At 38.6% G+C, this 26,807-nt stretch overlaps 1 protein-coding gene across 1 annotated transcript in view; it reads right to left on the bottom strand.

Moving 5' to 3' along the window:
• The window catches only part of LOC124954077 (lachesin-like), a 50,740-nt gene that overhangs the window by 3,445 nt on the left and 20,488 nt on the right, over positions 1-26,807 (bottom strand). The window contains 5 exon segments of the mRNA XM_047506425.1: positions 573-722; positions 6,903-7,064; positions 10,544-10,816; positions 10,819-10,834; positions 15,537-15,652. Coding sequence (XP_047362381.1) covers positions 573-722; positions 6,903-7,064; positions 10,544-10,816; positions 10,819-10,834; positions 15,537-15,652 — 717 coding nt within the window.

Below are 26,807 nucleotides of genomic sequence, written 5' to 3'. Positions count from 1 at the left end.
TTTTGTGATCGGAACAATGAACCGGAAGTATCGCAATTATGAAAATGACAGTAGCGTAATTAATAGGTGAACTTTGTACCGAACAGCGGAAGCCCGCATACGATGGGATTAATTCAACATCAAAGCTTTACGTTGAAGAGAGGAGAGAGAGAGAGAGAGAGAGAGAGAGAGAGAGAAATTTCAAAGGCGACATTAGAAGAAAAAAATGGAAAAGAAGAGGAAAGAATTGGAAAAGTGATCGATAAAGAGATCGTCGGATAAAGGGTAAGAGGGAGGAAAAGGGTGGAAGGGAGTTTGGTCGAAGTCGACGGTCAGCGTCTTCCACCTTGCACGGACGCGTCGTTTCCGCAGTGCCAGGTCGTTACGTCACACACAAATACGTACACACAGAGACAGCCACGCAATCCAAACACAAAGCAACGATTGTAGGAGGACAATTCGTTCTTCTCGTACGTAGGTATAGTACATACATAGGTATGTATGTACGTACATACGTCCGTAAGTAGAAAGTTCGCGGTAGAAAAGAGAGGTCACGATCGGAAATCAGAGAGAAGAAAGGAACGGGAACTTACAATTCACGGCGAGCATCACTCGCTTGCTAACGGCCGGCGGCACGTCGTTGCTGGCGATGCAGAGATACACCCCCATTTGTCGTCTCTCGACGCGATGGAATTGCAGGAGGGAACCGTTGTAGTTCTCGTGCTTCTCGAAAGTGCTTCCACCTGCGCGCACGTAAGAAAACGTTACTGTCGCGTCGTATTTCCTTCCTTTCGTCTTTAATACCAATCCCTTCTCTACCATTCCAAAACCAACCCCTTATTCTCATCTTTTACCATTTTTTCCTTCTTCTTTTTCTTTTCCTTCCTCCTACCTTAACATCGATCGAACGTTAACCCCCTTTTTTCTCTTACTCTCTTTGAACTCTCTATCACCGATAAGATAAGAGATATATTTGACTAGTCACGTAACTCGTTACTACTCGGAGTTACTAGTCGAAAGATCAAAAAGATTTAGAAAAGTCGCTTGAAGTCGCTTCAATTCGACAATCTTCATTTTATTTTTCTTTTCTTTTGATTCTGATGTCACGTCATCCTTCGAGCTGCATACGTGCAATTCATTTTTTATTTCTCCCTCGATTAAAATTTCATTACCAATAAAGAATTAATATAATTTAAGGACATACGACCGCATAGGTCGATTTCGTTTAACGATAATCGGAGTCATCATCAGTAATATTTGAAACGACGTACGACTTTTCTCGCTATATGTCCTGAATATTTTTTCGTACCATTAGAAACACCATCAAGATGAAGCGAGATAAAGACATCTCCTTGTAATTGGCCCAACTTTCTCATGGAACGTAGATATAAACGTTCTCCCGGTAATATAAGTGACTCGACGTTAGCCGCGAAACGGAATACGTTAGCGCGTTAAACGACTAAAGTACGTGACGGTAATTTTATTGGCGAGCGATCGCACGATTATACCCTTTTTCTATTAATTCTTTTCATGTTAGTAGTGTTTCTGTGTGCGTTGAATAATTGGCGGTAAACGAAAGAACGGGAGGAGAGAAAAAAAAAAAATGATTAAAAATATCGATAAATCGACTTTGATCTTCGGCGCTCGTGCGTTTTCGAAATTCGATGATAACGCACGTTAAAAGAGGAATTAATAACGATAAAGCGTCATGGCATCGATCCGGACCGATTTAACATCGCATCGACGCGAATACAGAAATAATCGCCGTAAATGTAACCATTTCGATATACCTCGTTGGGCCGATGAAAAATTCAATCTGTTTGCAAACTTTCATTATCCGATTTTGCGCTCATTAAGGCTGGATGCATGCGAAATTAGAGGAAAACATTTACGTGTGAAAAAACAAACTGTTGCAATTTCTCGAGAATAACAAAAACGTGTTGAGCCACGCTAAAATTGTTCTCTATAATAAAAACTAGTAATTCGAATCTTTTTACGTACATACGTATTTAGAAACGTGTTATTGAAAAAACATGGTATCTTTCTCGATAACTAGTAGAACTAGTTCAATAAAGCAAATCTCAAGTTTCGAAAGCTAAGAAGTAAAAGCTTCGAGGACGAAGACGAAGGAGTACGAGGCAGAGTACCAGGAGCAAAACTAAACGCGCAAACACTAGAAGTGAAAGAAGAAGAGACGAGAAAGATATATGCTTAATTCACTACTTAGGCAGCTCTAACGAGTTCGCTAAGTGAGCGAGCGCTAACGAGTTTGCCGAGCTCGTAAGAAAGACGGTGTAGGGTAGAGGAGAAGCTTACTCGCGCGCGCGCAAAACTTAGGCGCAAGAGGGAGATAGATAGATAGATAAATAGAGAGGGAGAGAGAGAGAGAGAGAGAGAGTGAATAAGGAGGCATCGTTGGTTTTGCCATCTGTGGTTTCATCCTTTGAAAGGAAAACGTTGATAAGGCCGTACTGAAAAATACTTTAGCTGCAAGAAAAGAGAGGAATTGGAGGAGAGAGAGAGAGAGAGAGAGAGAGCGAGAGAGAGAGCGAGAGAGAGAGAGAGAGAGAGAGAGAGACGGGTTAAGGGAAAACTACGTCGGCCAAAGTTTTGCCAACTCGAACAACTATCTTCGTAGCGACTATCGTTGCGTTCATCTATGTATGTGCATCTTCTTCTTTGCGTCTTATTGTTACACGTTTTAGCTCGTACACACCAAGACACAAGCTAGTTCTACTTTTCAAGACACAGCCCGAAGCCGCGGTAGACGTTCGTACACACTGGGCTGCTACAAGTACCATCAAGAGGATTCTCTCCCTTCTGTTTCTTCTTCGAACGGGCGTACTACCACACGCTCGAACATCATCCAGCACCTTCCCCTTCTATTCTTCTTCCACGTAAGCCCACCAACCAACCAACCGTCTTCGAAGAGAGAGTTCAAGAAGTGGAACTTGATTCAACGACCTTCCTCGTTATACCCACTCCTCTCTGTTCTTACATCCAATCTGTGTACTCACGTTCGAAAATGCTCTGCCTCTCGACTTTGCACCTACCTGACTCGCGAGCCTTTCTTGGCACTGGAATATCGCGCAAAAAAGACCCGTCGATAACCGACCCTTGATTCTTCTCTTTTGCTCTTCTTCTTTCGTAAATTATTTTCGCACTTACAACGTTGAAAATATACGCACCGAACGAATATGAAGATTTTTCCTTGCTCTTTGATATCCTCTACCTCGGGAAACGTTTCCCTTCCCTTCGAATTATGTTCCTCTAATATTTTAAAATGCGTATAGGAATAGGCTCCGTTCCACCGGATTTTCCATCTCTCCTCGCTAAAGATTTACGATCGTTCGTCTTCAAGAATCCCACGCAAAGGCAGTAGAACGATATAAAGGAATCGAGATAATTTTCGAAAAGTTCCCCTAGTTTTGCCAGGAAGCACAAAGTATCTACCTAAGGCGATAAAAAGTTGAAACGACGTACGTCCGTGGTTTTGCGTTTATCGCGGCAAGTACGGAGTTTATATCGGCTGTTCAACGCAGACGTTCTCCGTTTCCGAGCAGTCCAGAACTCGAAGCATGGCGAACGATATAAATGTTCAATGAATGACGATAAATCGTTGGGAGTTACGTTGATGGAAGCGATAATGGCTACATTTTTTTCTCTTGCCGTTTCTTTTGAGAAGAAAAAGAAACAAAAAGAAAAATATTCCCTTACGACAAATTTTGTGTCATTACATTTTTTCTTCCAATAATAAAACGTTTATTTAACGAACGATCGGGCAAAGAAAGGATCGAATTTAATTTAAGTTAATAACACATTGTGTTATTACATTTTAAAGGAATTCGCGCAATATATTTCGTTTCTCTAACTGTAAACTTAAAGGGACGGGAGGGGGGTGGGCCCGGGAGAATAGAAAAGAAAAAAAATACAAATAGGTAAAAATGGAAGAGTTATCTTTCGTACGAAACTTCTTAAGCCGATTCTTTATCAAAATCGTAAAACGTATTATCCTAACGCAAATCGCTCTGAGACGATCTACATATCTCGAATTTACGCGATACACTGACACGAGCGAGCATTCGTCGTTGACTTTTCCAACGGTGTCACATTCAAGTGCAATTGAATTATTCAAAACTGTTCTTAACTAAGCGAGACGAGGCGTCGAGTAAAGTTTTTGATTATTCGGAAAGGCCATTATTCGAATGTAAGCTATTCTTGAAAGAAAACTGTTTTCACTTCTAATTTACATACGTCCCGCGTGCCACATTTCACGGCGCTAATTAGCTTCTCTCTCCATTTCCTTTTTTCTTTCTTTCTCTTTTCTGTTCTTTTTTTTTTTGTTTGTTTTTCCTTTTTTTCCTTTTTTCTTCTTTTTTTTTTTTTTTTAGTCGCTATGAACTTACGCTCATACAAAAATAAGCGTGCACGTTTCTCTACTTCGTATAAACAAGTATCATCCAATTATCCAATTTGTCTGATAAAAAAAAAAAAAAAAAAAAAAAAAGGAAAAGGAAGGAAGGTGTACGTATGTACGTAGCAGTTAGAAAAAAAGAAACAAGTACTTTCGGGTTGAAGGCAACGTTTTCGCTATGGGTCAGCGAGACGTAATAAAATGTCAAGAAATAAAGAAGGTGACCATCCAACTGATGCTGCATCGTTATATTTCCAGACGCAAACTCTTCTTCATAGTTTTCCGTTGTTCTTTCTTTCCTTATTTTTCTCTCCCTCCTTCTGTTTTATTTATCCTCGTTACACTTCGTTATCGCACGAGCGAACGACAGAGCTTGTTTCGAATTCGTTCAAACGAATATATTACGATGAATGAGCTAAAAAATAATCAATGAGCGTTACCGGAGGTATTACCGAATTATTGACGGAATCGTTTTGAAACGAGAAAACTCGGTCAGATTTTGTCTTATTTTTAATTACTTCGCAAAAGCCTCTTTCCCTTGTTCAGTTGTTTACTTCTTTTCCCATTTCTTTCTCTTCTTCTTATTCTATCCATTTTGCCGTTTCAAAGAGGAGACGGTGCCTCTCGCGGAAAAAATAATTCGACAGGTGACAGTCAATCGCCTCGGGAAAACAATTTTTATATTCGACGAACGACTCACGATCGAGCATTGAGATAAGGCGCCTTTTGTCTTGTTTTTTCTGATTAGAGAGAGAGAGAGAGAGAGAGAGAGAGAGAGCGAGAAAGAGCGAGAAGAAAAAAGGAAACGTCCCATGCTTCGATCGATAGATACTTATGCAACAATGTTCACACAGAAGAATACGTTATCGACATTAAACTGGTATACTTGGTACAGCCGTTAGATGAAATTCTCCGCTGCGGCTAGAGAGAGAGAGAGAGAGAGAGATTATAGAACTTGCAGTCGCTGACTCGATCGTGCAAAGACTCCAAAGAGATGCATGCGGTGCGTGAGTGCATATTCCTTGCACACCTGCTTCCCATCGGTTCTCTCGAGGACTATCAACTAATTACCCTATTAATATCGCTAGATCGTTGCACGAACCCTTAATATTTTGGCTACCCAGACGTTGCTTTACCGCCTACACGAGTCAGAATCTTCTTCCGTAAAAAATGTCTAATAATAAAGCTTAGTACTTGGATGTGTTCTATTACTTTTCTTTTCTTTTCTTTTCTTTTCTTTTCTTTTCTTTTCACCGTGAATAAGAAAAAATCGAAAAAAATGAAAAGGATATTCCAAGAGACATTATTATTGCTTCTCATTGTAGCTACCGAGAAAACATATATATTCTTTCTTGAGATAAGTTCTCGGCTACTAAAAACATTCACGATGCATTCCTGAAGCCGCGAAAACTTTTCAAAGAAATATGTATTATAGTTGTAAATAAACGGCTATCGAACGTGAGCATAAAGGGAGCTCCGAATATCCGCCTGTAAAGAGTTGCCTTTCTCGATGAAACTCGATTTACGTCAAAGTCTCGATATCGAGGAAATATGGAAAATAGCTGCGCGAAAAGAGGCGAGTCTTTGTTAATGCGAGCTACGTTCGATGTAAAAAAATGTTCTGCTTTTAGAATATGAATAAAATATCCGAAAACAAGTTCATTGTTGATGACTGATATCCACTAAATATTACATGTCCGATAGAGTTATATTGGATCAAACATGAGAAAGATATTTTTTTTTTTTTTTTAGAGCTAATCAATAAGCTCAAAAAGTTTCAAGTATTAAAGTGTTATATCGTTTTTAAGTTCATCTTATTGTATTCCGATATAATACATACCTATCGTATCTTCGTTAATTACAGCACGAGCAGCACGAGCTACGATCTCTATTGATCACGTAAAATTTTTCTAAACCAAATAAATGATTTTCGCCTCTCCGTACGAATAAAAATTAAATATTCGAGCAAAAAGCATCGGCAAGAGCATAACTACCTAATATATTGAAAATTCGATATCGAAGAAACATGGCGTACGGACGTGCAAAAGAGGAGAAAGAAATCACGAGAGAGAGAGAGAGAGAGAGAGAGAGAGAGAGGGGGGGAGGGGGAGAAAGAGAGAGCTTTAATATGAACGAGAATAAATACGTCGCCGTGCTTTGTGCTTGAGCTAGGGAAGAGATCTACGCGTTGAGCACAGAGAAAGCATGCGATCGTTACGAAATAAAGGAAATAAACGTAAGAATAGAATAGACCGTTGAAAGAACGAGAGACGAGAAATAAAGGAGAAGTAAGACGATGGTCTGGACCACGAGAGGAAAAGACGGTTCGCAAAGGCGGTAAGGCGGTAAGCCGAGGCAAACAAAATTAAACCTTCTTCTCGTTCTGCGACTCTCTCGTGGCACGAAGAAGAAAAACAAGAAGGATGAGAGAAAGGAAAAAGAAAAAGAAGAAAAGGCCCGGTTGAGCTTCGAGAAAATATTCTCGAGGCTTTATAGTCTCATTATATACCGGTAGAAGAGGCCCTTATGAAAATGGGCTCGTTCTTCTCTCGTCGCCATGACACTCTCGGAGTTGGTCGGCCGGTTGCTCTGCAGCTCAAGGTCGCGTTGTCACCCTCCGAAACTGCTAGATCCGCGGTGGTTTCACCTCCGTATACTATGTCCGGTGGAACTGTAATAAAGAAAAGAATTATTTTTTAATAACTCGTAGGAAGGAAGAGAGATGAGCAAAAAGCTTATATGCGAAAGCAATATTTTTCGTGGCCCCTTTTCTTTTTCTTTTATTTTTTCTTCCCTTCTTTCTTTCTTACAGCTCTCCCTCTCTCTCTCTCTCTCTCTCTCTCTCTCTCTCTTCATTTCTGTTTTTCCTTCGTTTTCTTTTTGTTGTTACATACCGTAATTTACCCACGCGAAGAACACGCGGGGTCAGTGTCTACTGCCGGAGATGATTGATTACACAAAATGTGGGACGTTAGCCGAACTTACAGGCTGGGAAGCGTCCGATCGATTTTCGTTCGCGAAAAATGAATTAACGATGGCTGACTATTCCCGAAATAGCTTCGTCACGCTCTCTCTCGTATAGCTATCATAATGATAGTATCTTCAAAAAATTCCTGTATATCTTTCCATTATTTTTCAGTTGGGATGAAACCATGAACCGGAAAAATGAGAGGTACTTTAATAAAGTTTCGAGAGCAGGTAAAGACAAGAGAGAGAGAGAGAGAGAGAGAGAGAGAAGGGGGGGGGGGGGGGGGGGGGGGGAGAGAACGAAAGTAAACCCTTACAAGCCGTCAGCTTTCGAGAAGGAACTTCGTAATGAGATAGTCGTTAATATGTAGTCTGGTATAATTAGACTCGATTCAGCTTCGTCGGAGATAAAGATGAAGTGGAGAGTTAAGAGTTAATGGCTAAGCCGAGCCAAGATCGTAATAATTATCACCGTTGACCATGATCGTTGGTTTAACGTAATGTAAGAAGATTGAGAAAGTGCAAAACATCTTGGCTAAGTCAGACGACGAGTACTTATCTACCCTAATTCGATGCGCTCCAACCAAGTCGACCAACCAAGGATAGATATACGTCGTATTCTTTATACGTTAATGTAACAAGAGAAAATAAAGTACTATCTCTTCTCCTTTGCATAATAAAAAGTACACCCACCATCCGACCGGTAGATTCACGCGAATGAAAAGAATCGAGCTTAAAATTCAAGAAATTTACGCTGGCCCTAACCTCGAGGTCGTGACAGCGATCGATCAAGTTCCCGTAAAGAAAAGAGATAATCAATTGGCCATAGAAAAAAGCAAAGCCATTAATCATAATGATATTTTATAGGGAAGTCCCCGAGTCATTTCTTCGCGACACAGCTTTTTTGCGATAATAAGGTATTGAGAAAACTAAGTATATTATTTCGCGGTTGATTCTCAATCATATCCGTGTGTACGTCCTCATAAAAGCTAATGAAACTTGCAATAGTAAGTTTGTTTCGCGCATTATTATCCTATAACCGATTTTTTGAGAAAATCGAATTTCTTTTTGATCTCTCTTTTAAAATCGTATCAATTACATCGAATCTTTCCTTTATAATAAACTTTATAACGATATATTTATAAATCTAGTAGAAATCTGAAAAATTAGAGAACGTTTGAAAAATTGATAAGCGCACGATCTCATCCACGCATATTTATGCAAAACGAACGATTATGTGAACTCAGTGAATGGTAGAAATTCACGTTGGAAGGTATAGGGCGTTGGGACATCGTAAGAAAAATATTTCTCCGTCGTTTCTTCCGAGAAAAATATAATATTTCCTCGTCCCAGGTGGCAATAAAAGGAAATAATTTACCAAGAGAAGTCGGCCTACGTATGCGCTCGTCTTGCGCGAATGCAACGCTTTTGGGAAAGAAAAAAGGAATAAAAAGGAATGGAGGGGGTTGGGGGGGGGCGGGAAAGAGAAAAGAAAAAGAAGAGAGGAAGAGAGAAGAAATTCTGTCGATCGCATTTATTAAATTCTCAGCCGAGAAATCACCGTTCTCTCGACGAAGAAATTATTTTCCCCTCACTTGAAAACGACGACCGTTCTGAAATTCACGATGATTTGCTCTGTCACCGGCGTCGATTTGAGCCGACTCAACGAACCGTTTCGAGTCGAAGGAAAATTAATATCCCGATATATTTATTCGTGTACGAGATTATTTCCATTCGAGAGATAGACTCGTCATCCTGAATTCGAACTATTAGTCATGGGTCATGAATAAGTATTAAGCATGACCTTCGATATTTTAAGAAATAAAAGTCTACGATCTTTTTTTCACCTTCGACGATTACATACTTTGCGTATGAGATATTTATATTAATATTCATTCGAGTTATACGTCATTATAAAATTATATGAATTTGACGAATTATTAGAAATTATTAGGAAACTTAGTCGAAGCTTATTCCAGAAGGCAATAATTGAATGGCAATAGAAATGATTTCCATTAAAAGGAATTAATCGCCTATAAATCAACGTCGCCAATAGTAAGCCATTATCCGTACGGAAACCGACTAACGATTTCATACCACTGCCGAACAAATTACTTTCATATTCGCGGTAGAAAAATTGATCGTCAAATTACCATACCATTTCTCGCTCCATATAGCTTATACGTAAACGTTCAAGTTACCGCAAAGTTTGCACGCGATCGCTTAAATTCTTCACACTTTCGCGTTTGCGCGAAGGAAAACGTTTCTTTACTCTATCGTTAGAGCACTTATTTTACGTATATCAAGATCGTACAAACGTCGGTTATAAATTAGCCGAGAGAGGAGAGAGAGAGAGAGGAGAGAGAGAGAGAGAAAGGGAGGGAGAGGAGGTGGAGGAGGAGGAGGAGGAGGAGGAGAGGAGGAGGAGGAGGATGAGAGAGAGACAGAGAGAGAAAGAGAGAGATTTAGATCTCTCATGGAGGGCAAATTTAAACGGTCACGTAACTTTGGATACGTAACGAGATTGGTGAGCCGTGAATTGCAACTTTCTTATCAGCATGGACTCGTAATTACAAAGAAAAATATTAAAAGGAAAGAAGAGCTTTTTAGTAAAATAAAGAGGTAAGTACTCCTTTGTGAGTGAAAGGCTCGAAATGTCAAAAAGAGTTTACGGTGATCATACCGCGTCGACGAACGCAAATGTTTGCTCAACGTAAAGGACTTAAAAGAGCGAGAGAAGGCGCGGATGAGGAGCGACTTCGCAGAAAGTTCCGCTTACCAAATCCGACTGGTTCAAAAAGTTACGGATTAAGGAAATAGGAAAAGAAAACGATCGATTGGTATCCAAAAGAGGAAACTTGGACCGAGCTTTTCAGATTTGTGGAAAAAAAAAAAAAAAAAAAAGGAAAAATAGGAAAAAAACAAAAAAGAGAGAGAAAAAAAAAGAAAAAATCTAGTGAAATCCTCTTTTCTCGACTAGAGAAACGTACATACATGTAGTGTACGGTAGGTAGGTTTTATTTTTTCCTTTCATTAAGCTAGAGATGGAAATTTTATCCGTGCTGTATCGTCAAACAAAAATTTCACGATAATATAAAAAGAAAAAGAAGAAAGAGGAAACAGTGTAAAAACAAAAAGGAAAAACAAGGAAAGAGAAAATAATAGTGATTGAAAGGATCTCACCGAGTATGTCGACGCAACCCAACTCGGATTTCATTGGACTGGTGTTGATCTGGCACATGTAGCAATCCCTGTCGGACTCCTTCAGCTGACGAATGTGCAAGCGCCACGTGCCGTTGACGACTTCCTCCGTAACTTGGCTACTTCCTGTCACACCGAAGGCGCCGGGTACGTAAGCACCGGAGCCGGAATTATACTTGCCGGTCTCGTAGGAGACCGAGATACGCGCATTGTGCGTCACCGTTCTCGTGTGGACCGTCAGAACCGTCTGGTCGAGGCTCGCAGCCATGCAACCTGCAACATTCAATGGGGCCTCTGATTACGAAACGAATTATTTATCTCACGTTCACTTAATTTCATTTAATAACTATTCTTTTCACTTACGTTCATGGAGTTGCTTCAATTGACGCAGTCAATCTATACCATGTTATAAATTCCAATATTTGTTGAAAAATGTTTGCTAACCACTGCTCTTTCCATTTTAAACGGTATACCTCGAAATGTCTCTATTTCGTTATACGCGTAATTTATTTCTTCTCATTTTCGTACATAGGAAGTGACGCTACGTGGTATACCGTGCTCGTCGAAATGTCCTCTTTACCGCGTAGAATGCATTGCAATTCATGAATTCCTCTCTCGCTCTCCTCCCTTCCTTTTCATATAATGTATATGTGGACTGGGCGCGACGCTGCGCGCCCATGTTTTGCCTTTTGGACTATGGTGCGTTGCATCGCGCGTTGCGGTAAATAGTAAACTGCAGGATGCCGGTATTATATTATATTACAATGAGAAATTTTAAGCTGAGCCGGTATTACGTTCGTACGACACATTGTACACTCGGTACGTGTGTAATAGTTACCGTGCGTACGAGATCCGTGGTTACCGTAAGTGGCTAATGTGAAGTCGCGCAAATGTATATTCAAAGAATGAAATAATGAATTAAAAAGGCAAACTTCCAGCCAGTATTCTTGAGTTCGTTTTAAAAAAAAGAAAAAGTAAAAGAAAGCAGTAACGAGTAGCTCTTAATCGATTAGTATTTTTCTTCATTTTCCTATCCGCTATCCAAGACAATCGGTCTTCTACGTTTTAAGTTCTTTAAAATTGGATTATCGGAGGAAAGAATTTAACCATGTTGTCATCGATTCGGCGATGAGAGAGCTTACTTAAGTGAAAAATTAGAGATTGGTAATACGTTTAATATAAATTCTATTTCTGTGTTGTCATTCGACTAAAATAATGTCGAAGCGTATCTAGGTTTCGCGTATTTACTTACTTTTGATAGGAAGAAAGGAAACGTGACGGTTTTCATGAAAAAAAGAACGTTGTAACGGAATATTTTTTCTTTTTTTTTTTTTTTCTGTCCAAATAAATGTGAAATTTTTGATCACGCTAAATAATGGTAGCGTGTAATTGTTAACCTACTTTCGGATATACTTTCCGCGACCCTGCACCATGCCCCCTATTCCTTTTAATCATACACATAAAGTTCATGTAAAATGCGCTTGGCAAACTTTTGTATGAATCTTCCCAAGACTGACAGACAACCGCCATCGCTTTCACGAACATCACGGCAGTCTCTTAATTAACGTTTTATCACTACCTTCGCGATCGCCAGCGAAATAGGAGGAGTAGGAGGAGGAGGAGGATGAGGATATCTCATTTATTTGAGCTAACGTAAAAGTTGGCCGACGATGATACATCTAGGACAGTAATAATCTGCCAAACTCGATTTTCGAAACACAGTTTGTGTCTCGTCTCGAAAATGGCTTTGGTGTTGTCGCTTCACCGACATTCGACGATACCGGTAGGAACTAGAATTTAGATTAAAGTTGTGAAATGAAATAATTACGAACGAAAGGAAACATCGATCGAAATATTTTATGGAGTATATATATATATATATATATCTAATCGACTTTGCGACGATCATTCGAAATAAAACATATTAAGCACTTTCGAGAGTAGAACTCAATTCGTATGCCGATCTCTACATTGATTCGCGAATTTAGCAGAGAGGGGGCCCACATACGGTCGAAGCATCAATGTCGAATTTTCCTTGTAACTCTTGCTCGAGTGTACGAGCTAGCACGAATCTACGAACGATATTAAACTTGGTAATAACATTTCCTCTACCACAATGTCGCAGTTCTATTATTATATCGTTATCGTTACGTATCGTAACGGAGCACGACATTACGAGGTAATAGCGTAGCGAGATAACCGAGTTGTGTAATATGAAAAAGCCATACAAAATTATCTCGAATGCAACGTAATAGAAACGTAGCTTTCTCTCTTCCTTCGTATTTCGATCGACGACTACTACACGTGGATCTTCCGTTAGAAGACATACATTTTGTTAAAACGTTGATACATGGAAGGAAGATATTTCGACGATAGCCGAGATCGTCAGATTGCTATGACTCGATGTGCCACGAAATCAAGATAAATTCTCTCGTCTTTGCGTGCCTTTACATTTCCACCGGCCGATTTCGTTTAGAAGACTAGACGAGAGGAATATAAAAATATGAAAAGATCTACCTGCATATATTTAAATGGACATTGAATGGTATTACGATTTCTCAATAATAATTCTATATATGTTGATACAATGTATGAGCCTGTACGTTGAGCTCCGAAATCCAACGTTAAAAAATGATAGTTGGTACTGATACCACGAATCGTCTAACAAATTAAAATTTCAATAATTGATTGAAATTAACGTAAGCCGGCTGAGTATCCACGCAGACATAATCACACGCAAGCGCGCACTCATAATCGGCGCATCATTTTGAATGAATCACTTCGGTTTAAATCAAATCAATTAGCAATTAGCGAATTTCCGTAGTGCTCGGCGGTAATTCTTTTTATTCCTCGATAATATTCCACGAATTAGCCGAGTTTCGATCAAATTGGAAACTCGAAGCTTTAGCTTTATGAATAGAAGCGATCGATGCGGATAGAAACGCCGCGGGGACTAGAACGCAAGACTTTGCTCTCGACTTTGGCTTCGCATCTATTGCATGAATTCCCTGGTCGAAGGTGAAATACTCTGCATTCCGGAGTAAACGTTAACGCGATCGCGATAATGCGAGTGTAAACAATCTATTGTTGAAAATCTTAAGAAACTTTTCTCATCAAAAATAAAAACAATTTCACCGGGGGTATCCTCGGGTGCTGGGAGAAAAATGAAAATAAAATATTTTCCCAATGGATAGGGTACTATTTTATGCGGGCGATCTATCATCGGCATGTTAAACGTCTTTACGGGAGCCGTATTAAACGCGTGACGGCTTAGGCGCTTCGTCACGATGCTTGAAAACTCGATGAATGGGGTAGGAAAGCTCTCGGCTTTTGCCAGACCTACGAGGGTCATAGTTTCGATCCAGGAAGCGGCATCGTGCTTGCGCCTGCTTTTACGCGCCTTTACTCATTGTGTCCTGCGGCTGCTCGCGACGGAATTAGAATTTAAAATAGAGAGCGTATCGGGTTGGAAGGCTTTATCGTAACGGGGCTTCCGGAAACTATTCGAAAGCTTTCACTGGTACCCCTGGCTTATCTTAATCCCAAGCAGCCTTCTCCGATGCTATAGTTGCTACTTCTACCTTCTAGCTTCCTTACTCGAGACCGAGAACTTCTTTCCATGAGCCGAATATTTCATCTAGCTGGATATTTTACGATCTGGAATCTGTCGCTATGATCTCTCCGTCGCTCTCTCTCTCTCTCTCTCTCTCTCTCTCGCTACTCTTCTAAAATTCGCTTGGCCCCTTTCCATAGTTGCTCTCTTTTCTTTGCTTTTCTCGATTATCCTATCTGTCTTCTTCGACTTTATACCTTTTTTTATCTCTTTTCTTTTCGTCTTTCTTTCCGCGGAACAAATAGATCCTAATCGAAAAGATCGTCGTTAATGACGCCTTGTTGTCTTAAGAAAATAAAAGATAATTCAATTTCTCGCTTCGACAGTCATGGTGACATACCAACGAAAAATTGATCCGCGCTGGAAATAATTCGAGTCAAGCGCTATTGCTCGAAATCAAAAAAAGAAACTTTATAAAGTATATATATATATATATATATATATATAGAAAAAGTATATATACCATTTGAAGCGTTCATTCACACTCGCGAACGTCAAACCGCAAAGGGTTAAAATCGTACCGAGTCAGCGCGATTCGTTTTACTTTTGAACGAGCTACTTGCGGCCACGTAAACGCGATATGAAGACTAAGTGGTAGAACGCTGGTGGTGGTAGGGAATGAGAGTGAGTGCGAGAGAGAGAGAGAGAGAGAGGGACAGACAAGAAAGACAGGTCGTTGAAGGAATTCGTGGCGAGATTTTTCACTTGCCTCGATTCAATTTTTCTGCCAAGAGGAGAAGATGAATTTTCATATCAACGGTGATATATTCGGAGTTTCACGATTATTTATAATCGAATATTGACGAAATAATCAAATAAGCTTATCAACTTGTCACTTTGTCATAATACTTATTCAAAATTCGCTTATAAAAAAATATCTTTTTCCAATTAAACTTTGAAACAAAAACCATGAAATATTTTACTTATATACTTCTTTGTCAATTTTATAGAAAATTATTTTACAAGATTAATATATTATATACAAAATTAATGTTGAATTATAAAGAATTTGATGAAGGATCGAAATGTTCTAAGAAGATATATTGTTTCTATGACAATTGTAATTTTCATATATTCTTTTTCCCCGCTATTATCTACCATCTTTCTCTTTGTTTTTCTCTTGATGAATATTTTCACGATATGAAGGAGATATGTACGTCTCGAGGAATATTCCTTTCATGAACTTCATCGAACGCTTCGGCAGATATTAAAATTCGAGTTTTCCTCGCGCGAAACTACTTTGAACTATTACATTTGGCGGAACATTATTGATTCAAAAAGATTATTTGGATGCTGCTGAATCGTAGATATATAGGATAAACCGATAGGTATGACTTCTTTGGCGTCATTTATGTCGTTTACCTTGAACTTTCCGATGTTTCGAACGCTGCAGGAGAAAACTACTTCTCGACCGACCGCAGCGGTTTGATTTCCAACGGGAGCGACGATGATTGGCCCGATATTTGGGCTTAACGATTCTGAAACAGAAATAAGGTCATAAGAAATCCAATGAAATATAGTAATCGTCTCTTATTTTAACTCGACGCTCATTGATAATCATTGATAACATTTTTCTCGTTACGATCGAATAAACGTTACGTTCTTTGTTAGACCGACTTAAATATTTTTTCAATAAAAAGAAAAAAAAAAAAAAAATAATTCCGCCGGCAATTAACGTGTATTACTGAGACTGTAATACACGTTGAAACTGTAATTTTATTCACTACTTGGAAAATTATAACGGTGCAAAGCTAAGGGGAACATCGGAAAATAAATTATTCATACTAGAGGTCGAAAGATAATTAGGTTTACATTAGAAAGTAAATTTTCAATGGCCGCATTCGAAAGGCTTAAAGGCGCCGCACTATTTTAAGAGTATCGTACGTTTAAAAAGTATAATTAAAATGACGATGGTTAGCTGTTAATTGCGTTTATCTCTTACGAGTATCTCGAAAGATAAATACATCGTTCTATGAATAATAAGAAAAGAAAGAAAACATTACGTAAGAAGATGAAATAATTATTTACGTACGTTAACGTTAATGTTATCTCGTCGTAAGTCAAAAGCTTCTGCATGGCGATCTTAAACGTGTGTGTGATAAAACGATACGATACGATGTAGGTAGGATATAATTATTTCAACGTTTGAGAGAAGCTTTAATCTGCAATGAGGATTTATGAGATACAATTACGATATATCTGCTCACGGGATTAATGCAATAGCGACTTTTGGCGATCCACACGTTATATTTAAATGCATCGTACTTGCACCTCTCAACGATATCAAGTGTTTGCATTAAAAATGCACACTTCATCTGGACATTTGAACTTTTAAATAAGATGAAACATGAAATTATTTAACCCAAATTACATAGCACAGGTAATAAGATTTGTTCTCGTTTCCCTCTTTTCTCATTCGCAAGCCGTGCTTAAGAACGAGAGACGTTTTTTTAGAAAGTTCAACTTAAGAATTTTTCAACGTAAATATTTAAGAAATATTTGCTTCTTTAATAAATGCATGACGAACGTTGTAACATCGTTCTTATTTCTTAAGGTCGAATATAATTTGAGCAACGCTTTTGGATATGCTTGGTTTTAAAAGATAATGAAAATACACATCGTCAAATATATTACGTGTTAATCACGTCGGCAATAGGGATAAATAAGCTCCCGTTATACTCACTATGCAGTATTACCAATCGCAACGAGACGCGATAGATCATCTCGCGTATTATACGCTTTACCGACTCAGCGTGTGCGTAATGCGCTACGTTCAGCGTTTAGCTCATACTCATAGATCATAATCTCTATTCTTCCTATATCACGAATATTCGTTCATTAAAATGAAAGCCGATTTATGATCCTTTCGAGCTAACGTCAAATTCCTTCGAGATAAATTGGAAAAATCATGATGCTTTGCTTTCTTTTTATTCGACGATAGGAATAAAATGTTTGCGATAGAGTTAGCAAACTATCGAAACTACTAGCAACATGACTTCTCATTTAAATAACAACGAGTTCCTAGTAAGAGCAGTCGCTTTTACGCTCGCAAACCGATCGCAGTTTATTTCCGAGGAGAACGCTAGACACACGAACGTAACACGCTAGAAGAATTGCACTTCGATTTACGGGAAATCGACTTTGAACGCGGTATCGGCTTTCCTATCGAAAAAAATAGAGTGAGAGACACAAAGAGGAAAGGAGACAGCTCTTGGTTCATAGCTTTTTTCTAAGCTTTCGTATCGTAAACACACAGAGATCAGATCTTCGAGAAGGAGTAATATCAAAATTGACCGGGCAGCTCGGATGCTTTCGAGGTATCCACTCTGCCCTTATTCATCGTCTTGCCGACAAATCCTTGGCCTAATGAAACGAGCTGCCGGATTAGACAGACAGTGTAACCTGCAAGTTCTCCGATATTCCTGGCCTCGAAATATATATATACAACATGTGTGTGTGTGTGTGTGTGTGTGTGTGTATATATATATATAAAGAGAGAGAGAGAGAGAGAAGGATGGAAAGTGGAAAAAGGAAGGGAAAAAAGCTAGAAGCGTTCTATTCCCAGGCCTCAGCCCTTATTCGAGCCGCCAACCCCTCGTCTTTCCATCTCTCGACAGTGTTCCGGTGCTCTCCTCAAGCAGATGACCCAAATTCCAGGGATGGGCGATGTGACAGGACCGAATGATGGAGAGGAAGCTGGAGTAGGGCTGGCTTTGCTTGGTCTACCTAGTGCTCAGTACCACGCGACCCTGGGAATTTGTTATTACAGAGATTGCGTATTTCTGAGAGTGATAAGCGAGCGTGCTGAGAAACTTGCTGCCAGGATGAAAATCTTCCTTCTCTTGATATTTTACGATTCTATCTCTCTATCTTTTTCCTTTTTCCTCTACATCTCTACGTTTATACATCTACACCTTTCTCTAACGCTCTGTAACGAACTACGAGAGAATAAACGTTTAAGTCTCCTAGGGATCGTCCGTGACTCCTTGAAACTTTTTACTACGATCCACGTTGTATCTTGCACCAGATATCCCGATCAGAGTTTCGATTAAATGCGATGCGAAACGAGCTTGAAACGAGCTTGAAACGAGCTCGCGTCTAGGTCGAGCCCGATGAAGAGAAGGAAAGGGGTCGGCGAGGAAATGCGATGGGAAGGGAAAATCAATCGGTACACGGTTATGCACATACAAGTGCAAAAATTTTCCAAGTCTCGTCGATTTATGGTAGCGTTGCTATCAACGAGAAAGAGAGAGAAAGAGAGAGAATTCCAAGGCGTAGATGCTGAAAATCCGTAAAGTAATGAATGATTACAAAACGTAAAATATTGAGTTGGATGAGCACTTTGGAAAATTATTTCAAAGAGAACAGAAATCTATTATTTCGTTACTCTCTCGTATATATTCAACATTATTATATTGATATACACATAGAAAACGTATTTAACTAATTAAAGAAAAATCCTTTGGCAAAAAAGTTACTGATTACAGAAGAAATTATTTGTACAACTTTGAACAGTGAATAAACAATTACAAGTAGTACATTTGTTCTGATTAAATCTTGAAATTAACAATTAAGATTGAAAGGAAACGTCAAGTAACGTGTACGTTCCGTTTGCGATTCTAAAATATTTTCTTTTAAAAACCTAACAAATTCATGTATATACTTGCGTCTTTCATTAACGTACGATTTTATTTATTCATTATATTTGCTGAGCCGGGCATGGACCCCTCTCTCTCTCTCTCTCTCTCTCTTTCTCTCTTGATTTATACGTTTTAATTACATACTTCCATTTACATACGCAGTTATTTACGTCGCTTTTAGCGAGTTTACAGTATTCCGTTGACGTTTGAGCGTTGTTAACGCGCGAAATATATCTGGATTCGATAAATTGTAAGCACGCGCGCGTGCGCGGGAATGAACGCAATTTGCCCTTTTGCCTCGAAACAAATAAATTCCCTATTTATTTGAACCACGAAAAATCGACTGGTTTTCGTTTCTGCATTTTTCATATTTCGCTTCGATCGTTCACTTGACAATTTTATAAACCTTCTTGGAGTAACAACAAAAAATGACGGCGAACGTTCGTTTTTACAACTTTGTTATTAGGATGATAGCAGAGGATGATCATGGATGAGGAGATTTTTATCTTACGCGTCGTCTTTCTCTTCCTTCTTTTTTTCTTTTTTTCTATTTTTTTTGTTCAGCGAAGTTCACGAGAAACGTATAGACTAGTTTGTATAGAAAATAACAAGCCAGCTTTTTTTTAAATGAACGCTTTAATGAATGGCAGCACGTATGTATATATGTACATACGTCACTGCGTTCGGTGGTGCGTATTTAGTTTGGTGCCTATTGCGCATTAAAATTAGTAGAAGTTTGTTTATGAAAACTCGTCATATTTCAATAATCGTCTATATATACCAACTGTATTCAATGCTTTTAAGACCATTTTATGATCAACATATGATCAGAGTCAAAGGATTTTCTTGTATAAAAAATTAGAAAAGGTAAAATACTATTTTCGTTCGCAACGAAATGATGTTTCATCGAGAGTATGCTTGTAAGAGTGATTATTTACGAGCTCTCTCTCTCTCTCTCTCTCTCTCTCTCTCTCTTCGGCATTCACGGCGAGCGAGCGAATCGGCTCTCAAAATGAAATATCATTGTCTATGTTCGCGCCATTTTTCTCACGGGGATGGGAGCCAGGACGTATGGTTAATACGTCAGTCCTGCGAGGATAAGAAATAATATATAAGAAGACCGTAAGATGGACGGGCGTAGAAAGTAGAAGAATCAGGAAAAGAAAATTGCAGAGTGTCGAGAGTGACTGATATTTTTCTTTCCCCAGCTACCGGCTGGAGTCGCTACGCGATGACGATGATTCCGGTAGGGGAAGTTATACAATAAGGTTACCATTATCATTATCGTTAAACGACCATTCCAGAGATTATTGTCTTCGTTTTGAAGATAATAATAACTATGAAAGTAATTATGCGTATTCAATATGGCATATGAATTTGATAAAATAGACGAGAGACATCCTAAAATGAAATTTCTCATAGCTCATTACTTGGCATCCTAAACATTTCAATCCTAGCGTACTGGTTTTCGTTTCACGATTGGTACCAACTACGTCCTTTGGAATTCCATACTGAAAGTTACATTATATTCGACTTTGCGTCTAACGCATTTCAACTCTAAAGCTTCCTTCTGAGGAAACACGTTGAAGCACAGAGATAGAGAAATATGTACGTTCGTTTAAAGTGCAACTTTGAGAATCAAAACGAGTCTGACCGTCGATGGTAACATCGATACTGTTCTTCATGATCGAAACTGAGGGTATTACAGTACTGTCTACATTATAGTAGTCTCTTCCTCTCTCTCTCTCTCTCTCTCTCTCTCTCTCTCTCTCTCCCTTTCTCTTGTGTATTCTATCCCCAGTTCAATGTTCCTACCATACGATGCGGGTTACGAGAGGGATGAAATGCTATGGATGAAGGAGAAAAGAAGGATAGTAAGCACGATGAAAAGAGGAGAACCGGGAATGCTGGCTGTAAAAGAGGAAAGAGGGAGAAAGAGAAAGGGAGAAAAGTAGTAGTTGGATTCGGCGGGGCAGAAGGAAATCCCCTTTCGGGAATTCCTTGTTTCCGACCTCGATCGATTTTTTCCTTAGTCGCGAGGTGCAACCTCCCATACGCGGGACCCGTCCTTTTTTACGAGACGATACTCCATCCTTCCAATGCCAGTTGACCAACCTTTCCTTGAGAAATGCAAATTTACGAAGTTTATATGATCGAAGAAATATAAGCTCTTATTGATGATCGTTTGGAAAATAAAATATATGTAAAATCGACGAAGCGTCGATTATAAAGAAAGAAGAAAACAAAGAGAAAACAAAGCGGTATTATTACTTGTTCCTACTTTTTACGTTTTTACCATATTTTTTCTTCTCTCGAAGACACAAACGATATCATTACTGTTTGATAAGTTACGCACGATCACATACGTGATGATCGTTAGGACCATAGCAACCGGTGTGCCTTCGTAACACGTTTCCCTTAAAATAGATACGATTTTCCGTTGCTACCAAGGAATAAGGGAAAGGATCGAGAAAGGACGGAATAAATCGATAAATAATTCCGTAGAATGTGTTCCTTAACCGAACGCCATACAGGTTAACGAATATAGAATTTTTCTTTTGCCATGATATCAATCTGACTACAAAGACTATTTCTGTTCTTTTTATAAAAAAACGAATCGTAATATTATTCATTATTTAACATATTCGCTGCGGAATATGTGCAAATACGTATTTGCAAAATTATTTACGCTGCTATTGCCAATGGCTTATGTCATCGGTCATAAACAATCGAATGAGAAAATATATAAACCGTCCTTAACGAAGATATTTGTTTCAATAAAACTGAGAATATTAGGATCGTTCCTTTGCATTTGTTCCTTCGAACATTATTCCTTCATTCCCGATGAGAATGATGAAAGCATAATGATAAAATAGGATGCCACCTTGTATAAATCGTTTCGTCGATTTGCAACAGGTTCTTGTCAACCTTCGACGTTTCCCTCCGGTTTCACGAGTAACGCGTACGATACCGTAAGGAAAGCTTCGATTTCTCTATCGATCATATCGCGTGACTTCTATTTGTAATTAGGATAATCGAGCGAACTGCAGTATGGATTCGTTTTTAAACGTTTTAAAACGTTCCGTCTATTCTCCTAAGCTGACTCGATCGAAGATCAAAACAACGCCGACGTCGGTTTACAATGCAAATTAATACGGAACACAAAGTTCTCCGTATTTCCAATACGGTCGACACCAATCGACGAATTAAATGAAATATCTCTATTCGATTAATGAATCGTAGACCGAGTACGTTCTAGAACGGGAATAGTGTTTAATGGAATGTATCAGGCTTTTCACTGTTAAAGGATATTAGGCAATGGGTACTGTGATTAGTACGAACGATAACTGCTTACCACTGTGAGCACTGCTTGACTTATAAAGTCTACGCTCTGTAGTTATCGTGCCCCAACACGTCCTGTATTCAACGTTTTTGCATGAGTGAGAAGGAAAACGGAAAGATAGCCGACAGAAAACAGAATAAACTTCTCGTTGAGATGCAGTTCCTTTAAAAAGCGTCGAACCCTTTCTTCTTCTTCTTCTTCTTCTTCATTTTTGCTTTTTCTTCGGCCAACTATCATATCTAATCCTTTCGAAAAGATTTAAACTGCTTCTCCCAAGTAATATGAATTTACAACGTGACGGTATATTATTTCAGACGAATTATGTTCGAGCAACTTTCCAAATCAGCTTGTTTGCTATGCGATTATTAATTAATTCAAGAGACCTGCCCGAAGCTTAAATGGACTTACTCTTGTAGGAAGTTATCGCAAGTTGGCGCGATTAAGCTCCCAAAGAAAGCTCGCATAGGCCATGGTCCGGTTCCAACGACCACAGAGATAGATAGATATAATAAATAGAGAGATAAATAAGATTTATTATCATCGTGATAAAGTTTAACAAATTAGGCTGGATCTAAATTGGGAGGGTAACGTAAAAAGAGGTATTACATATTCCTAAAATAAGGATTATATCTACTTGGGACGGGGTAAAAATTATGTTTTGTTACGAAAGCAAAAGGAGAAATGACTCTCCTTTTCTGTATCGTTAGACGTGAATTCTCGAAATTCGAAGAAATTTATCAAGCTAATGGCCTTTATGCCCCAACTATTTTATCAGTTTGCGGTGGTAAACGGCCAATTACGGTCGGGGGAAGCTAAATAGCACAGCGGTGGCAAAGAATGGAAAGAGGAGGTACCGTGGACAAAACGAAGTATTCTAGGCCACGAAAAGGTAGTCGATGGATACTTTCAATAAAAGTTGATACTCCTGCACGTGGCTATGTTGTATAGGTAGGGTACGTACGTGCTGTAAATGCGGCAGCTGACGCCATGTTTTCCGCGGGCTAGAACGCTTTTACGTGCTTCGCTAGACGTCGCCGACGTTGGACCATCGCAAACGACTGTCCCCACTTTCACAGCAAATATCCTGTCCTTTTTATAGTTAGTCACAAGGGACTTGAGATTATCTATTAATATTAACACGTACTATATTCATTAATTTTCATTTCTCCTCTATTATCTCTCCCGAACATTCTTTCCTCTCGATAAAGCTCAATAAAGCTCTCGTTTCTTTTTGAAATAATTTGAACGGATAAAGGCATTAATAAAGACTTCGTGCCTTCTCTTTCATTTCTCTATAGGAGTCTTTTCCGCATAGGAGATGACAATAATAACTGTCCGGGGATCGAACGAGCTTACGTTACGAAGGAGGCTCGCTCGTGAACGATCTCCCATCGGTAGACAATATTGAAATCTTCCCCGAGTAAATCAGATATATCAACCAAAGAAAGGTATGAAATTCTCAGATATATTACACAATGCGTCACATTCCCTTTGTAGTAGTTACGGAATGCAAGGATTTCTCGTCTATGTGTGTATCCGCGTATGGAATAATATCTTCCAAGAATCACATAATTCGAAAATCGATTAGCTAGAACCTAACGGTATATTAGCTTTGTATGGTATACACACAAAGTATGTGTGCCGAGTAACAAACGTACTCGACGTTTTCTAATGTAAACACGTTGAAAGGAAAATTTTTCGCTTTCATTCAGTGTGCTGCAAATTGACGTACGTAAATTCACTGTCTTCTGTTTTTATTTCCCTCTTTTTCCCTTTTTTCTCCCCCTTATTTCCCCCCTTTTTCTCTTCTTTCCATATTTTAGGTATTTAACCTACATTGGTTAGCTACCGTACTATCTAACCGTGGACATTAATGAGTCCTTTCTTATTAAAAAACTCATTGAGAAAACATGAAAGCGAAAAAACTACGCTCGAATCGCTGAACGATAAAAGGATTATTATAAATTCGTCCTCGAATATAAAAATAATATTGCGTGTGACGTCATCGCGAGGTAAACGAAAATTTCTTTCTACGTGGATACGTTGAAAAATGACAAGTCACGTGTGCACCGTTTGGATCGTCAATAGCGTTCATCGTGCTCGTTAGTTTCGCTATTTTCATCAAAACGATGAAAGTTTTCCTCGATAAGAAATTTTATATCCGTGAGGGGAAACGAACAATGAACGAATAATAGTTGTTGAACGAGTACGCCGATATACGCGCGTTCCTTTATTACACGCTTTGGTCGAGCATTATTATCGTGGCTGCTACACATGTTTCTATGTAGGTACATTGCCTTTGAGAGAGAAGGTATTTATTCGGTAAATATCATATCTGTAAATACTTCCTGCTACATGAGAGACATGGATAATAAATTGATATTAATTTGTTACTGCCATATGGTATACTCCATTATTCGCCAATATTCCGCGCTGATTTCACTTTTCGCACAAGCGCGATGGTTCGTTAACGAACCCACACGTTGGATAGATCAAAAAGTAGAAAAAGAAATAAATTCGATGGAAAAATTAACGAGATCGTCTCCGATTCGTCATTTTTTCGACTCAATCAAGACAAGACTTTCAAGCTTACGTTTGTAACATTCGTAGAAAAGTGTTTTTATTAATGAACCAACTCGAACTTGCAAGAAGTAGTTCTATTTAAATCGTAAAGTTAACAATGGAACTCGTTTCTCAATGGTTCTTCTAAAAGAACGTACAGACCTTTTCTCAGATTCGCATTTAAAAGCTTTAAAGTGAAGCTTTTCAAGATTTAATTAACGAGATTATTTTCGACATTTCCATTTTGAACTTTTCGGTTCGTAAATAAAAAAAGAAAGGAAGGAAGGAGGAGAGCGTGGGGGAGGGGGGGAGGGAGAGGGAGAAAGACAGAAGGAAGAGAGAGAGAGAGAGAGAGAGAGAGAGAGAGAGAAAATAGAGAAAACTCCGCAACAGGTTCTCACGGGAATTCAAAGTTCTTCGTCCCCTAGAAGAGCATTCGTACCGAGCCAAAACCACAAAGTATATCGTAAGAAGGTAGATTTGCCTGGAAGTAATTGCGCAATTGACCTATCCACTAATCGCGTCGAAAAGATTTTCGTTCGTCACCGAGATTCGGTCGGCTAGTCAAAAAATATTCCCTCTAATTTAATATAACGAGATTTGAGATGAATTAAATGGAATATCAGCTTGCTCGAGCAACTATGTTGCAATTGAAAATGAAAAGAACGTGAGGAATTCGCTTGATATTTCTAGTAAAAGGCCAAACATGAACCTTATTTAATATTAAATAGTAAGCCCTAGATGCATCCTAGGAGAAAAATATCACGTATTAACCAAAAAGAAATGATCTCTTTATCTCATGTCGTAGAAAAAATGAATATTGTATTAAATCAAACTAATTCTCTTTAATTATTTTATGCGAAATTGATCGAGTAAATAATGAACTCTATCGATATTCCTCGCGGCGGAATACTATATGTATACTATCTAGTCGCAAATATGTCCTGTGTATTTTAGTATATCACTAATTAAACACCAGATGTTTGGCCGTACAAGTTGGGACGAAACTTTGCGTAGCATCGATCGATTCGTTACTCTAAATTAATTTACCACACGCACGACCACTCTTGCATAAGAATAATATACGTAGAATCTGGATCGAGTATGAACTCGATGCAATAAAACTTCTCCATTTCGTTACGACGATTTTTCACAATATTCATCTGCTATTATTTATCTGAATAGACGGTTCTGTTGGCTCTTTAAACGGATACTTTTCAACTTTGCAACTCTCTCGCAAATAAAAGAAACAAAAGTTCTTTTAATCAATAAAACGTACCTAATAAGATATATCTTCGAAAATTGAAAGATCGTTTCTTTCGAAATCTAAATGAGAGAAAGAAAGAGAAAGGGGAGGGAGAGAAGGAGAATTGAGTCATTCGAAGAAAGAGAAAGTTAAAAGGAACAGTCGAGGGCAAAGTAATCGTTCGTCCGAGCTTTTTCTTCGTCGCCGAAAGAACCATCGTCGTCGGCTTTCGAGGGGAAACGAGAAACGTGACAATGCCGGTGGTTGCAAGCAGATGCTCCTACCGTATTCCCTCTACATACCGGGTGGTCGTAGTAAATATATGTTCTTTTGTATGAAAAGAAAAGTCAAACGGAAAGAAGCGACCAAACGAATGCTATTCGAAGACAGTTTAATCGAATGACATTTTTCTGTGAAAAGAGAAAAGATATTATATTTTGGACTTTACGAAGTCCTTTACGAAGTAACCTATTTAATTATTCTCCTCAAATTTCAATTATGAATGTCAAAAGCTTTTTGAATGTATACATTTATAAATAACAGTAAATACGTATAAAATGTAATATAAATCGAGCGTAAAAATGGATCGTATAAATATCTATATTTATAAAATGGGTATTTACGAAATATCGACGAAATTGATTCTATTACAACGACAGTATTGAAATGGATAAATAAAAAGAGGACATTTTACCGTTTAAAATGCTTTTTATTTTAAGTCTCTACGACTTCTGGTTCCAAAGATATTGGCTACGAAAGATTGCCATTCATAATTTCAATACGCATGACGAGTGTAGTAACGAGAGTACTAGACGTAGTAAGTAGAAAAACTGGTTACGTGA

Source organism: Vespa velutina, chromosome 14 (assembly GCF_912470025.1).
Source record: "Vespa velutina chromosome 14, iVesVel2.1, whole genome shotgun sequence".
NCBI lineage: Eukaryota > Metazoa > Arthropoda > Insecta > Hymenoptera > Vespidae > Vespa > Vespa velutina.
The sequence above is the reverse complement of the archived record's forward strand: the minus strand, read 5'-3'. Positions and strand labels throughout refer to the sequence as shown.